This window comes from Danio aesculapii, chromosome 16 (genome assembly GCF_903798145.1).
Source record: "Danio aesculapii chromosome 16, fDanAes4.1, whole genome shotgun sequence".
In the NCBI taxonomy this organism is placed as follows: domain Eukaryota; kingdom Metazoa; phylum Chordata; class Actinopteri; order Cypriniformes; family Danionidae; genus Danio; species Danio aesculapii.
The window spans coordinates 45,554,774-45,572,124 of NC_079450.1; the positions used below are offsets into that span (position 1 = coordinate 45,554,774).

At 36.3% G+C, this 17,351-nt stretch overlaps 1 protein-coding gene across 1 annotated transcript; it reads right to left on the reverse strand.

The window, feature by feature from the left end:
• Positions 1–11,091: 11,091 nt before the first annotated feature.
• On the reverse strand, positions 11,092–14,031 carry LOC130242978 (C-C chemokine receptor type 5). Its single transcript, XM_056474980.1, has 2 exons — positions 13,972–14,031; positions 11,092–13,559 (listed from the first exon to the last, which is right to left on the reverse strand). Exons 1-2 carry the CDS (start codon positions 13,997–13,999, stop codon positions 12,514–12,516), a joined length of 1,074 nt encoding a protein of 357 aa, XP_056330955.1. The 5' UTR covers positions 14,000–14,031; the 3' UTR covers positions 11,092–12,513.
• Between the last annotated feature and the right edge of the window lie 3,320 nt (positions 14,032–17,351).

Here is a 17,351-nt window from a genome sequence, read left to right on the forward strand (position 1 = left end):
TGAAGGTCAGTTTGCTAAAACAGTTTTTTGTTTTTATTTCTGACTTACTAGTTAAAACGGATAATATACTAATTGTAGGAGATTTTAACATCCACATAGATTACACTAATGACACATTAGGGCTCTCATTTACAGATTTATTGCAATCACTTAGGATAAAGCAACACATCGATGGTCCAACCATATTGCAAACTTAAAAGCAAACATTAGATCTAATTTTGTCTCATGGAATTGAGGTCATTGATGTAGATATCACACCACAAAGTGATGATGTAACAGATCACTGCCTCTTATTATATAAGCTGTGTATATTAACAAGCACCTGAAATGACCAGATCTGCATAGATATATCGCCCTGGTAGATCGTTCCTTCCACTAAAGATAAATTTACGAATAACTTAAATGATCTTTCTCTATTTGTAAGTGCACTTACAAACGCAAATGACCTTGATGTAGTAACTGGCAGTATGGATGTTATCTTCACTAACACGCTGAATACTGTGGCATCCATCACATAAAAAAAGGCTAGAGAGAATAAAACTACACCATGGCATAACAATCATACTCATTCTCACAAAACAGCAACTCATACCCTTGAAAGTAAGTGGGGAAAAAAACAAAACAGGGTCTTTGTAATTGCATACAAAGACAGTATGCCAGGGCTGAGCACCTACCAAACTGATATAAAAAAACCATAACAATCCTAGATTTTTATTTACCACAGTTGCTAAACTAACAAATAATTGTTCATCAGTGGAACAAAATGTTTAACTGCAAATTATTCAAAAGTTCACAGTTAGCTGAGGATTTATAAATAAAGCGTGTTTGGCATGCTGTCCTGGGAGAGAGCCCTGAGCTCAGAAGATCCTCGAGCATGAGTATGAGGAGGCTCTGAGCTCAGGTGGGTCTCGTGAGTTCATTCATTCGTACATTTTCCTTTAGCTTTATTCCTTTGATTATCATGGGTTGCCACAGCAAAATGGATCGTCAACTATTCCAGCTTAAATTTTATGCAGCGGATGCCCGTCCATCCTCAAAGCAATACTAAGAAACACCCATACAGACAAGCCAGAATCTCTGTCTTGAACACAGCATAGTCCTTATGAAGTTCAGGATGGAGGGAGTGATAAGCCAGTTGGGCCTCCCCCGTCAGGAATGGGGTGAGGTGATAGACCCACTGCTTCCTATCCCATGCCTCTTTGTTTGCCAGCACTTTGAAGCTCCACAAGTAAGCCTCGACATCATCCAGGGGGCTGTTTCATAAAAGTTGTTTAGAAAAACGGGGATTAAAATCAAAAACCTGACTTCAGTGAGCCGAACTAAACGTCCATGCTTAAATTGGTTCCATAACAGTTAGTTAAAGATCATTTGATCAAACTAATCTGAGTTCAGATTTAATAATCTAGAACTGCTCGTGCACATTACTGTCATGAAACCTTAAAGGTCAAGCATAGATGCATCGATTATGTTGTGTGCTACCATGGCAACTGCGAGAACTGAAAGAGCTCTGAAATGAGACGGCTACCTTCACAGCGAGTGAGTGTTTTTAGAGTTCAAATATATAATAATTTAAACATAATAATCAAAAACTACGGCTTGCAACAAAGCAAGAGAGACAGAAGGTTTGCAAATTGTCTCAATAGGCTACATATGTAGCAATATATTTTAAAATATAGGTCATTGTTTAGGGCTATTAACATCAAATAAAATATGTCACAATACATTGAAATTGTGCTTGACCACGCGCATGTGCAAGAGAGAGAAAGAAAGAGAAAATACGCGCTTACTACCAGTTTTTGCTTGCAAGAAAAAGTTTTAATGCATTGCAGACTCACTGTAATATACAAATGTGCTTAAAATAAGCATATTAAGTTAAAATAATGGAAACAAAGAGTCGTGCACGCAGAAGTGGCGAGATTTTTTATTTGCTGCCGAAACCGCTGAAAATAGCTGTTTTCTGTTTGACACTTGTGTGGCCGCTTCCTGTTGCAAAATATCTTTATATTAAACTGAAGCGACTGCTCAGCCCGGATACATCTCCTGATTATTTCACTTCGGGTTTAATGCTTTAAAGTCATTCTTTTAGAAATGTCAGTGCTTTCTTAATATTATTTTCTTTATTAAATTTCTGTAATTCATATACTCCTTATATAGCTACACCCAAATTAATATGTTGAGAGAAATGATTAAATAACATTTTTATTATCAGGGGAAAAAATTTACGTAACCATTAAAATATATTTAACATTTTAGTTGAAATGTTTTAGTTTGTATTTGTTTTGTATGGAATAACTTGTTTGAATTGAAATGTATTATCATTATTCTTAACAATGTTTGGTGTGTATATGTATAGTATATATATATATATATATATATATATATATATATATATTGTAAGGAGGAGGCTGACACAGAGGGATCCATCTGCAGTATGTTTATTAAACACAATTGGTCGTTTGAACAGGCAAAAATCGGGGTGGCGGCGTGACTCAGAAACGGAGAGGAAAGCAGAGGTTCAAGGCAGGCAGCAAGGGAAACAAGGTCAAAAGCAGTCTGGGTCAGCAACAGGAGATCAGGCAGTAGATATGTAGAAAACGCTCATAATGTTGACTGGGCAAACAAGACTTTGCAATGAAGTGAGCGTGTGTGCTGCTTATATGTGTGTGTGTGTGTGATGAGAGTCAGGTGTAGCTCAATCAGTGACAGATACGGGGCTTCTGGGGGATGTAGTGCTTAAAGTCCGGTGAGAGAGACCTCTGCCGGCCAGAGAGGGAAATGACTGGGACCGAGCTGGTGACAGCCCCCTTCCCGCAAGCGGCTCCTGACGCGAGGAGGCAACCGGCGCCGGGGTCTTCCACGGGGGCAAGGGGCCGGCATTTCCGGGTGTCGTTGATGAAATTCTCTTAGTAAGTTGGGATCAAGGATGTCTGTTCTGTTGATCCAGGATCGTTCCTCTGGACCGTACCCCTCTCAGTCGACCAGATATTGTAGATTTCCGCCCCGGCGTCTGGAACTCAGTATGTAGTGGACTTGATACACCTCCTCGCCGTCAATGATGATGGGTGCTGGGCTCTGTTCACCAACTGCCAACTCCCTCTCCATCTCAGTTGGACCAACAGCCGGTTTTAACAGGGATACATGGAAAGTGGGAGAACTACGATAATGGTTAGGTAGGTTCAGACGATAAGATACAGGGGTTATTTGTCTTTCAATTCTGAATGGACCCACGTACCTGGGACTGAGTTTTCTGCACGGGAGTCGGAGGCAAAGATCACGGGTGGATAACCAGACCCACTGCCCTGGTGAGTATTCTGGGTTGCGACGACGAAGGCGATCGGCTTGTTCCTTGAAGCGTCGTATGGCTCGTGATAAATGAGTATGGGCAGAATTCCACGTGATTTCACTGCGCTGAAGCCAGTCATTAACTGCTGGGAGTTCGGTGGGTTCTCCTGACCAGGGAAATAGTGGTGGTTAAAATCCTAATGTACATTGAAATGGTGTTATACCTGTAGCTGCTTTTCTTAGTGAGTTTTAAGCATATTCTGCCCACATAAGAAATCTGCTCCACTCCTCCTGATTCTGATAAAAGTACATGCGAAGAAAGCGAGTTATTTCCTTGTTCAAAAGTTGGACTGTGGGTGATAACCGGAGGTTAGGCTGACATTAATATTAAGACCTTTGAAAAAAGCTAACCATACCCTGGATGTGAATTGTGGTCCCCGATCAGAAACAATATCTTCTGGCATCCCGTAGAAACGAAATACATGGTTACATAGTAGCTCCGCTGTCTCCAGAGCAGTGGGTAGTTTGGTGATGGGTATGAGTCTGCAGGCTTTTGACAATCTGTCGATTACAGTTAGATTGGTGGTTTTACCTTGAGAGGGAGGAAGATCCGTAATGAAGTCGATCGCTATGTGGGACCAGGGTCTGTGTGGAATGGGTAATGGTTGTAATAATCCTGCTGGCCAATGGCGTGAGTGCTTGTGCATATTACAAAGAGTGCATTTATTTATAAATGTTGTGGTGTCGGTCTGCATAGTGGGCCACCAGTAACGATTCTGGATGAGATCAAGGGTGCCTGTGATGCCTGAATGACCGGAACTGGGGTTGGCGTGTACTTGTTGGATTAGTTTCTCGCATTGCCGGAGGAACAAAAGTCTTTCCTACTGGGCAATCCAGAGGAATTTGTTGATTAACTAATGCCTGAGATATCTCAGTTTCTACATACCATATTATGGGAGCCAGGATAAGGGATTCCTTTAGAATAGGCTGATCCATTTCCTCCATTAAATTCTCTTCACATAAACGTGATAGCGCATCTGCTTTAATGTTTCTAGAGCCCGGAATGTACGTGACAGAGAAGTCAAAGCATGTGAAGAATAATGCCCATCTAGCTTGTCGGGGATTGAGTCTCTTAGCCAAGTGAATATACTCAAGATATAGCTCCCTCCAGCCAATGGCTCCACTCCTCCATCGCGGCTTTCATAGCCAGTAGCTCTCGATTCCCCACATCGAAGTTGCGTGTGGCCGAATTAAGTTTGCGTGAAAAAAACGCACATGGGTGAAGTTTCGCTTGATCTCCTTGTCTCTGAGATAGTATTGCCCCGATGCCTGTATTGGATGCGCCAATCTCTTCAATGAATGGTAAATTGGGATTAGGATGACAGAGAATGGTTGCTGTGGAGAAACGAGTCTTGAGTTTGGTGAAAGCGTAATCTGCTGCATCTTTCCACTGAAGTTTTATTTGCCCTCCTTTGACGAGGCTTGTAAGGGGTGCTGCTACAGTAATAAAGTTTCTAATGAAGCGTCTATAGAAATTGGCAAATCCCAGGAATCTCTTTAACTCTTTCAGTGTCTTTGGCTTCGGCCAATTGAGTACTGCATTCACCTTGCTCTCATCCATAGCCACGCCTTCAGTTCCGATTACATATCCCTGAAATGAAATGGAGGTTTTGTGAAATTCACATTTCTCTAGTTTAGCATAAGAGTTTGTTCTCAATTAATCTTTCCAAAACTGCTCTGACATGTTTGATATGTTCCTCCAGTGAATCTGAGTATATTAGGATATCATCAATGTAAACAATCACCCATTGATTTAACATATCTCTTAATATCTTGTTGATAAAGGCTTGAAACACGGAAGGACTGTTTGCTAGTCCGAAGGGCATCACAAGATATTCATAGTGACCATTGGCCGTGGAGAATGCCGTTTTCCACTCGTCTCCGCTCCTTATTCTAATGAGGTTGTATGCGTTACGCAGATCCAGTTTGGTAAAGTATTGAGCTGACCGTAACTGCTCTAGCGCTGCTGGAACCAGAGGTAGCGGGTAACGGTACTTCACCGTGATTTCATTTAAACCTCTGTAATCAATACAAGGGCGTAACCCTCCATCCTTTTTCCTCACAAAAAAGAATCCGGCAGAGGCTGGTGATGTGGAGGGACGTATGAACCCTTTTTTTAATTCTTCCTGAATGTACATCTTCATAGTTTCAGTTTCTATTTGAGACAGAAGAAAGATTCTCCCACGAGGGGGTGTTGTGCCAGGTAATAATTCAATGGAACAGTCATACTCACGGTGAGGAGGTAATACAGTTGCTTTCTGTTTGTTAAATGTTTCTGACAGATCCGAATAACTTGAAGGGAGATCTTGGACTGTTAGGGGAGTGACTGAACTTGAAATGGCATTAAGCTGGATTGGGACAACATGAGATAAGCACTTTGTTAAGCATTTATCTCTCTATCTCTCTATCTCACCATTTTTCCATGAAATGTGGGGGTTGTGATCCTGTAAACAGGGTAGTGAGAGTATTACTGAATGCTGGGGAGAATTGATGATGTGAAAGTTGAGTGTTTCCTTGTGAAGGGAACCTGTTATGATAGAGAGTCTGGTGGTGATGTAACGTATAGAACCCTCCCCTAAAGGGCGTCCGTCTACCGCCGTGACTGCCATGGGAGAATTACATGAGATTAGTGGTATGGCATTTTCTAGAGCAAATTGGTGATCCATGAAATTACCAGCTGCACCCGAATCCACCATTGCAGAAGTGTAAATGGGGATCTTGTCAATATGCAGGGTTATGGGTATTTCTAAATTTTTATTATTTATCGAAAAAATGGTAGAACTCACCGATAAGGATTTCTGAGATGGTCGTATGGGGCATTGGGCCTTTACATGACCAGGTTTGCCGCAGTATAGGCAGTCTCTCCCGCTCTTCAGTGGACAGTTGAGTGCGGCCGATTTGCATGGACTCATTCATGACATGGACTGAGGATGATTCGCTATGTGTAGGAGCAGGTAAACATGCCTGTAGAGGTTTCCGTGTGCGGAGTAGATTGTCCAGACGAATTGAGAGGTTAATTAGTTGGTCTAGAGACTTTTCATCATCCTGGCAAGCCAGTTCGGTTTGTAGTTCAGAGTTAAGAGCCTTTCTGTAGAGGGTCTTTAAGGGACCATCTGCCCACCCAGCTTGTGCAGCCAAAGTGCGAAAATGTAAAGCAAACTCAGATGCGGGTTGATCTCCTTGTCGTATAACCAACAGTTCCTCTCCAGCGTTTTTCCCTCCTTCTGGATGATCAAATACCACACAAAATCCTTTCAGAAAATCTTTGAAAGTGGTGAAATTGGGAACGGAATCTGGCCAGATGGCAGTGGCCCAATCGAGAGCTTTTCCACAAAGTAAAGAGCACACAAAAGCGATCTTACTGTGCTCATTGGCGAACATGTGAGGTTGTTGAGTGATGAATAGTTTGCATTGCAGCAGGAAGCCTTTGCATTTAGTTGGATCACCGTTAAACTTTTCCGGGAATGCCAGGCGTGGACTAGCAACATTGAATGCAGTACCTGGTAGAGGATCAGTCGGGAGAGGCATGGTGGGGTTTTGTGCGGCTGGTGTAAGGTTGAATCCTTGGAGAGCCTTTACAAGTTCTTCGGTAAGGTGAGTGAGGTGAAAGAGTTGTTGTTGGTGTGTGGCGAGTACTCGGGCTTGTGCTGTGAGCTCAGTGGTTAAAGCTTGCATGGCTGCTGGATCAATGTTAGACGAAGTCTTGTTAAACGAGGAGGCTGACACAGAAGGATCCATCTGCAGTATGTTTATTAAACACAATTGAATCAGTAACATACACAAAGTGCTGTTAGAGACACTCAAATGAAGATAAAGCGTAAGGCTCGATAGGTAGGTGGATAACACTCATTGGTCGTTTGAACTTGCATAAATCAGGGCTGGTGGCGTAACTCAGAAACATAGAGGAAAGCAGAGGTTCAAGGCAGGCAGCAAGGGAAACAAGGTCGAAAGCAGTCCGGGTCAGCAACAGGAGATCAGGCAGTAGATATGTAGAAAACGCTCGGTAATGTTGACTGGGCAAACAAGACTTTGCAATGAAGTGAGCGTGTGTGCTGCTTATATGTGTGTGTGTGTGTGTGTGTGTGTGTGTGTGTGTGTGTGTGTGTGTGTGTGTGTGTGTGTGAGATGAAAGTCAGGTGTAGCTCAATCAGTGACAGATACGGGGCTTCTGGGGGATGTAGTGCTAAAAGTCCGGTGAGAAAGACCTCTGCTGGCCAGTGAGGGGAATGACTGGGACCAAGCTGGTGACATATATACATATATATATATATATATATATATATATATATATATATATATATATATATATATATATATATATATATATATATAATTTTTTTTTTTTGGTGTGTGTGTGTGTGTTTATATATATATAAGTGACTCTACAGTTTTAATTATTATTAAGAGATTAAGTGAATTAAAATGGCATCAAATTACAGCAAGCGAATGTTAACATTACCTTGATAAAGCCGTCCCAGGTGGTGCTGTTGTCTCGACTCAGCCTTATTGAGAAGCTGCATCATCTCCTCCATCTTTGCTTCGTGCAGTCTGAAGAGTAGGGGGAAAAGAGAGAGAGAGAGCGGCACCCTAAACCTTATATTCTTTGTTTCTCTTTGATTTTTATATACATTTTATTTATTATGACCATTTTTATTTTAGTTTAATGACATTTTTCCACTTTGAACCTACAGTACGAGTAACTTTTTTTTTTTAATTGATGCACAAGGGTACAATTCATTATGTAGTTACTGACTGAAAATGAACATGGTGATATCTTTATCAAAATTTAACATTAAAATGCCAAAAGTAAAAATAAAGCAAAAAAGAAAACAGCAGTTTTCACTATGGACATAGATTATTTGTTGAAAACTAACAGTCAGAAACATGTAACATCATTACACATTTTTATGAATGAAGGGGTAAAGTTTAGATGGCATCTACCAAGTCTACCTTCCTATTTAAGTTTCATTTTGCTTACAACACCAAGCAAGGAAGTGCTGCTGTCCCATTATCGCCACCTACTGCCTGAAAGCAAACATTTTCATTTTCATTCAGATCATGTTCGTTCATGCAGCATGTTTCATGTTATGTATGTCTCATGTAGTCATTTAGTAATTTTACAAATCAAGAGTCAAACCGAGAGTCAGATTATATTTGTATAGCTTTTCATTCATTTTTACATATTTTTAATAACTCATTTCTAATATAGCATATTTGTTTTGATCATCAATAAAGTGCAGGTTACCTCTAATTTTAAATACCCTGATAGTTTAGCCTGTGATAAAACTAAATAAATATCTTACTAATCAAATTGTCATTCCATCTTCTCACTTAAAATATACATTAAATAAATATCATTATTATTATCATTATCACACTGTTGTTGTTATTATTTGTATTATTATTATTATTATTATTATAAGTATTAGAATTATTATTATTATCACATTATTATTATTATTATTACATTATTATTATTATTATCACATTATTATTATTATTATCCCATTATTATTATTATTATTATTATTATTATTATTATTATTACTACTATATTATTGTTATTATTATTACATTATTATTATTATTATTACATTATCATTATTATTATATTATTTTATTATTATTGTTATTATTATTATCATCATCACATTACTATTATTATTATCATTATTATTATTACATTCTACCAGAAACGTACATTATGTGTCCCTGAAATAAAAACATAAATATAGTAAATAAAAGTATTTCATTCTAAAAATGTCTAAAATGGACTGATGGTTGATTTCTGTGAGTTGTTCTGTAAAGGAATATATCGTTCATTTGGTTCTCAGATTTTTGTTTTTCTATTAAAATCACTTTTGCGAATTTACAAACCCTGTCATTGTCCTTGCCCTCAGCCCAATTGAACCTACAGCTTTAATAGTTTTGTTATTCTAAAAATGCTGAATATTGCTAAAAACTAAAATTCAGAAGTAGCAAAGTTTAAGTTGTTATCATTCACATCAATTAAGTAAAAACAAGAAATTATAATTTTATATTATATAAATAAATACTTCAAATATTTAATAAAGATAAATTTACAATTATCCTCATGTTTCGGGTAAGTCCTGTCACATTTGCATTAAATTAACATAAAATCAGTGCAATACACCTTTTTAAGGCTATGGAGAAGCTGACGGTGATCAAGGATGCATTCTATTATTAAATAGGATGATTTTATGCTTGTTTTTGTATGATTTTTTTTGAGGAAGACAAGCTTAAAGGTCAGGCCCTGTCACATTTTTTACGAGTGAAATGTATGTTTATGGTAGAATGTCCCATTATTAGAAATCAGAATCAGGCAATTTGCTTTTGGTCACAAAAAATTAGACCATTGCGCTATGATACTGATAAATGAAATAATAAATATTAAACTTAATAACCCCTCCCAACTCCCCACACCCCAAAGATAAAAAAATTCTTAAAACGGTACAAAAAAAGTGAATAAAAATAAAATATTTCTTCTCTTTTTATTTGAGTAAAACTTTTTTTTTTTTCCTCCCACTAATGAAACCCGTGAACTTTATTTTCCGACACAGAAAAAAAAGCTATTTCCTGTGAATATACGAGACTTAAGAGACTTTTGCTAAAAGAGTAACAAAGTGCAGTAAAAGGTTTACAAACTCTGCACATACAAGTTAAAAACAACCATGTCTGCATTTACTTTAAAAATAGAAACTGGGTAAAATTATGTTTTCCAAATGCTTCCAAGTTGTATTTCTAAATTACAAGTGCTATTTTTGTGAATGGGTTCATGTGATGTCATTTGTGTACCATCTCTCTCTCTCTCTCTCTCTCTCTCTCTATTCTTCACTTTGATTTTTTTGTACAGCCTTAATGGTCTGCTTTCGAGAGTGTTGGAACATCTAGTGGTTGATCCTACAAACTGATCTACAGTAATCCAACAGAAGAATCTGATCTGATTCTATATAATAATGCACACTGAAAAAAATTATTCAAAGATGATTCCTTGGATTTACTAAATTTTGTTTTTTTACGTTGAGTGGTTGTAAACTATTTATTTGGGCTGAGTTTAAACAAACAAATTAAGTTGAACATTATTACATTTAATTTGTTTGTTTAAATTCAACACAAATAAGTTGTTTGCAACAGTTTTGCATGCAACACTTTTTTTAGTGCAGCGACTTGCAGAATTACAATTAATCAGAATTTAATCTACCATGTCCTCGTGTTTTTTTCACACAATTTTTTTTTCATCAGCATCACAGTGCATCCAATTACCAGTACTTGCATTTGAAATGATTAATTACCCTCCAGGGAATCACGGTGGCGCAGTGGGTAGCATAATTGCCTTACAGCAAGACGGTCGCTTGTTTGAGCCTCGGCTGGGCCAGGTAGCAATTCAGTGTGGAGTTTGCATGTTCTCCCCATGTTTGTGTGGGTTTCCTCCGAGTGCTCTGGTTTCCCCCACAAGTCCAAAGACATGCGCTATAGGTGAATTGGGTAAAGTCTGAATTGTCTATAGTGTAGAGTATATGTGTGAATGAGTGTATGGATGTTTCCCTGTAATGAGTTGCAGCTGGAAGGGCATCCGCTGCGTAAAACATATGCTGGATAAGTTGGCGGTTCATTTCGCTGTGGTGACCCTAGATAAATAAAGGGATTAAGACAAAAAGAAAATGAAGGAATAAATTACCCTCCAAACTTCTTCTGAAATAAAATATTTTTTAATGGTTATTTGCTGAGAAGACAATAAAATGGACAACATAAAAAAATTATTATAATTTCTGAAAGGAAGTGGGTGCAAAGACAGACAGATATCACAGAATGATAAACGTTTACGCACATGTGGTTTACAGATATGTGTCAGACTTTGGTATATGAGTTTGAATATACACAATCACCCAGACAATGGATTACAATATTTTTAATAGAAGCCTTTAAATACTACAAATAGCAAAAGCAAACTTTTAATATTGTAAAAAGAAACATGTATTTTAAAATATTGCCTGAATGTATTTATCAAAACGTCACAATCACGATTTAATTCACTGAACCGAGAAATCTACAAAAAGGAATAATTCAGACAAAACATTTACTCACTATTTACTAAGTAGTTCCAACGAGTTTCTTCTGAGTAACACAAAGTAAAATCTTGAAAAAAGGGGAATATATTTTGAAAAAAACTTAAGGATTTTGAAAAAAGCTCAAAAACTGTAACCACAGTATTTGTTTTGAACAGTCAGACAGGATAGGAACAAGTGAAGGGTGAATAGGCTAAATGATGACGGAATATTCCGTTTTGGGTGAACTATGCCTTTAGTTAATATCAAAACTATTATTTGTCTCATTTGTATATTTGTTTCAAATCTATTATACAGCATATGAGCAATATACAAGTACAGCATTAAATTCAGCATTTTCATACAACCTTATATAATCAAAATCGGCACACTGTAAAACCTAAAAAGTTAAGGTAACTCAAACCGTTTGAGGAAACCGATTGCAACAAACCATTTAAGTTCAAAAACTAATCCCAGTGACTACTTTGAACTTAATCCGTTTGAGTAAATAAAGCAATTTGAGAAGAGTAAAATCCAGCAAATGAAGAGAACTCAAACCAACTAAATACTATAAAACCCAATGAGTTAAGGCAACTCAAACCCTTTGAGGAAACCGATTGCTACAAACCATTTGAGGTAAAAACTAATCTATATGAGTACTGTTAACTTACTCCATTTAAGTTGAAGTAATGAGGTATTTTATTAACTCTTTACCTTCAACGCTGAGTTCAAAACTCTTTTCAAATGAGCAGAATTAACTTTCACTGAATTCTGAGTTAACCACGCTCACTTCATTTGATAAAGTTTACTGTTGGTTTTCACAGTGCACAAAAAAAGAACAAAGACTACATAAAAGATGAAGCAGATATACATTCATTGCTAATAATAATTCGAGAATCACTCAAGAATATGTCTTTTGCTGCTGCTTGTTGAAGTTGAGTTGAAACAACAAAATTCTGAAGTTTTTTGGGAAAACATAATTGTTTTACATTCAATCCACTTGAATCGGTAAAAAATCGATTTGTGTTGGGACAACTGCATGGAACCCAGCATTTACAGTGTTGGGTCTCTTGAAAATAAGATTCTCTAGAGGAATATGTTTGCCTTACGCAATTTGTGTGCTGGAAATTTCAGAAGATCTGGAGAACATTGAGCTTCTCCTCTCAGATAACTGATGAGTGAAAGATGCACATTGCTTAAAGCACAGTGGAAACTGATCTTTGAAGACTTTAAGGACTGCTCTTCTGAACTTCTGTCCGGCAAACGCGTAGATGATTGGGTTGAGGCAACAGTGGCTCAAGGCGATGGTTTCCACCCACTGCATGGCAAGACTCAAACCATTATGCCACTCGCAAGAAAGCATGAAGCGACATCTCTGCAGGAACATAAGAAACATGACAATGTTGTATGGAGTCCAGAAGAGAAAATAAACTGCTACCACAGCAAGGATCAGTTTGACCACTTTGTGCTTTTTCTGTGATTTCATGCTGAGCAGAGTAGGGATAATCCGGGAATAACAAAAGCTCATGATAATCAGAGGGAAAACCAAGCTCAGAAGGTTCATGTTAATGTAGGTAAAGGACATCCAGGATGTATTATTAGGAAAATCAGATCCGCAGGATATTTTGCTGTTTGTCTCATTTTTATCTCTGGCAAAAATTATATTAGGTAGCGATGCAAACAGGCTGATTATCCATACCAATGAGGCCAGAGCCAAACCCATTTTTGGAGAGCGATTTCTGGAGAACGCACTGTGGGCATGGACGATGATGGCATAGCGATCCAGTGTCATGAGAACCATGAAGAAGATGCTGGCGTAGAGACCAATCATGAAGAGACCTGTTATGGTGTGACACATAAACCTGCCAAAAATCCACTCATCCATGGCATTGTGAGCCCAAAACGGGAGTGACACAAGGAAGAGTAGGTCAGCTAGGGCTAGGTTGAAGAGGCACACATCTGTCATGTTGGATTTTTGACGGTATCTGACAAGGACCCACACGACCAGACCATTTCCAATGAAGCCAATGATGAACACTATGCTGTACAGGGTGGGAAGGAACACCTCACTGAACGCCTTTGTTTGGCCATTGTTGCATGGTTGTTCATAACCCCCTGTATTGTAGTAATCACTGTAGTCAGTTGTTGTAACTTGAAAATCACAGAAAGTTACATGTTAGGTCGTATAGCAAATTTTGTAATGTTTAATATATGTATATAAACTTAACAATGGCTCAAAATGTATTTAGATTTGAAAGAAGATCAAATTAGATCAGTAGTTTATAGTTTAGTTTGTGTTCTCATGACATCTACTGGTCAGCATTCATATTTTTGTGGGTTGTAAACTGAGATGAACAGATGCTTAGATTAACCATATAATGTTTAGTTCATGTTTAAGGTTATTATAGTATATTATGGGGAAAAAAACACCACAGTTTTGTATAATTATATAATCATTTACACATAATTATTTCAATTGTAACAAATGCTGTAACAAAAATCACAAAAAAACAAAACATGATGCCCTAAATAATAATAATAATAATAACTTATAATCACCTACCAGCCACAGAACTTTGCTCCTCTGTCATGTCTATAGGTGATGACAGCTGAATGTTTAAAACTGATGTGATCCTGTATGTCAAAAGCTTCACAGTTTCACACAAACACAGGAGGTGTTATTTCCTGAACCTCCCAGGGGCAGAACTTCTTCTTACGCAAAAAAAAAAAAAGTAATTTTTTTATTTGCAAGTTTTCACACTGGCAAGTTTTTATGTTTATTTCATGTATGAAATTAAGTCTTTTACTCACACACGCAATGATAAACCAATGTAAGGCCAAAATACAAAGCGGAAACAGGGAAAATGGTAAACACCAGTAATAAGGAATTTGCTATTTCTGCAAAGAAGAAATGTAGTTAAAAATAGTTTAAATATTCTCATAAGTTCAAGCTTTCATTTCTACAAGATTAAACTGATTACTAATATAGAATTTTTCTTTCATTCCTACCTGCATCTGAGTTTTAAAATGTGGAAATGTATTTATTTTTATTTACTTCACTTTACAGGCATTTAAAAAAAAATCTTCACACGGCTGTCTCTGTATTGTTAAATTAATTCATTTAATTGTGTAAGCGGTGTTAAAATTAAACTTTCAAAACCCGAGAAATCACTGAGGCGTTTCAGCATCAAAGAAAAAAGGCAAACAGTATAAAGTGTAAGTGCTAGGTGATTTTATCGATATATATTAGCATATAAACACACACACATACATAGATATATTTATAATCTGCTTACAAAAGCATTGACAATACAATTTGTATTTGAAATTTCTTACACTGAGTCAGTTTACTCGATGTAGCTACACATTTACAATATTTCAAATGTCTTCACACACAAACAACAAATGTGCAACAAAAGTGCATTAAATTGTATACAAACCAGTATGCTTAAGATTACAATAATAAATGTAATCAATATTAAATGCCTAATCAAGAGCATGGAGGACTATTGTTGTACAGCTAAAAAACAAATTAAAGCAACAGATGTAAGACATTTTTGCACATTCATTACAATAAAAATGGTCATGTTTGCTCATGTTACAAACGAAGTGTATCAGAGTAAGTGTGGCTGTGCTATTTCTGTTGTGGGCATATGGTGTCATTTGTGTTCTATTTAAGTCTCTGTTTTTTTCTCCTTCTTCTGAGACGGAGTACAATGTTCTGATAATGAGTGTTTGAACATCATCTAGTGGTTGATCGTATGCACTGATTCAGTATCTGTAGACACCTTTGGTCTGATTCAATATATCAAACAGGAAAGGAATAACAAAAAGGAATAGTTCAGACAAAACATTTACTCATTATTTACTAAGTGGTTTCAACAATTTTCTTGTGAGTAACACAAAAATTTTTTTTGAAAAAAAAGGGAAAATATATAAAAAAAAAAAAAAAGAATTTTGAAGAAAGCTCAAAAACTGTAACCATTGACTTCCACAGTATTTATTTTTTCCTACTATGAAAGTGAGTGAACAGTCAGACAGTATTGGAACAAGTGAAGGGTAAGTAGGCTAAATCATGACAGAATATTCTGTTTTGGGTGAACTATGCCTTTAGTTAATATCAAAACTATTATTTGTCTCATTTGCATATTTGTATCAAATATATTATATATGAGCAATATACAAGCACAACATTAATATCAGCATTTTCATACAACATTACATAATCAAAATTGCCTCAAAAAGAACAAAGACTACATTAGTAGATATACATTCATTGCTAATAATGACTTGAGGTTGACTCAAAAAGATGTCTTTTGCTGCTGCTTGTTCAAACAACTTATTTCAAATGAGTTATGAATGATTAGGCTCTATTGCTAAAACTTATGACAATATTTTAAATATATATATTATTTTGTTGAGGGCAAAAAAGTAAGCAACTTAAAAGGATAGTTCACCCAAAAAATGAAAATTCTGTTAGAATTTACTCATCATTTACTTGTTTTAAACCTTTATGAGTTTCTTTCCTCTGTTGAACACAAAAGAAGTTGAAAACCTTGCAACCATTGATTTTCATAGTATTTCCCGATGGATTTGCTCTTCAGTGTTTGGACTTTCAGCAGTGAAAATAAACCACACTGAACTAAACTAAACTGAATTTCAACTCTGAAAACTGGAATGACACACTTTCAATTTACTAGAACCTCTGTTAAACTGCTTTGACACAATCTACGGTGTAAAAGCACTATAGAAATAAAGATGAATTGAATTATTTGTTTTTATCTACTGTGGAAGTTAGTCAATGTTTACATATTTTCATTTTTCAATGGAAGAAAGAAACTCATTAAGGTTTGAAACTAGTAAAGGGGGAGTAAATTATGACAGAAGTTTCATTTTTGAGTGAACTACCCATTAAAAAATTCCCCTTTAAAAATTTGCAACATGCCGTCTCACCCCCACCCCCACCCCCAAGAGGTGAACGTCTTTGCTTAAGCTCACCTTTTTACATATTTATGTAGAGTATATAGCATATGTTTTATTTACTTATTTACAGTTTATACAGTATTTGTTTTCTTTATTGTGTGCTCTTCCTATCGTCTAAATTGTTAAATTACTATATTTTTAATATACTGTACCTTAAACCGTCCTTGGCATTCAGTGTGTACAGTCAGAATCTCATTGTTAAGGGAACCCACTTCCTTACTGTGCATGTGACAAAAAATTATTTAATCTTAACTTAAAACATTTATTGTTTCTTAGAAAGATGCGTTTACTGATCATCTCCACATGTTTCATAGATAGCACAAAAAGATAACTCATATGCAGATGTGGTTTACAGATATGCGTCAGACTGCTTCCCGTCTGTGAAAGACAGTCCCCCTCCTCACATGCATAAGTATTTTAAGTATCTTAAGTATTTTACGATGAGATTTTAAGAAAGTGTTTTAAGAAAACTTATTACTATATTTGATGTCAAGTATCAGCGATTGTGTTTATTATTTTGGCTATATGGCACATAACACAAAGAGATTGATTTTATTAAAAATATATATACAATATTTTAATAAAAGATTAATGCCACCTAAAATGCTAATTTTAAAACCAAAACTTTAAATATAAACAATGTAATTCTTCAGGAAAGATTTCAGAAAGCCACTTGAAAAGATAACACAATTTAAATCAAACATAACACTATTTTAACCCTTAAAAAGTAGGATTGTTTAAAACTGCTTATGAAATAATGCATATGAAAACTAATATTTGTACCATATTTGTAACAAAAGCAAAATGTATATGTACAGAGAAGAACAGTTTTGCAACAACAGGTTTTAAATTTTCATACAATCCTGTTATTAACACATCAAACAAAAAAGAGAACAAATGCAACTTTTAAGTTGAACTGAATATGAATTCATGAAAAAGGAGAACATTGAAAATGGAATA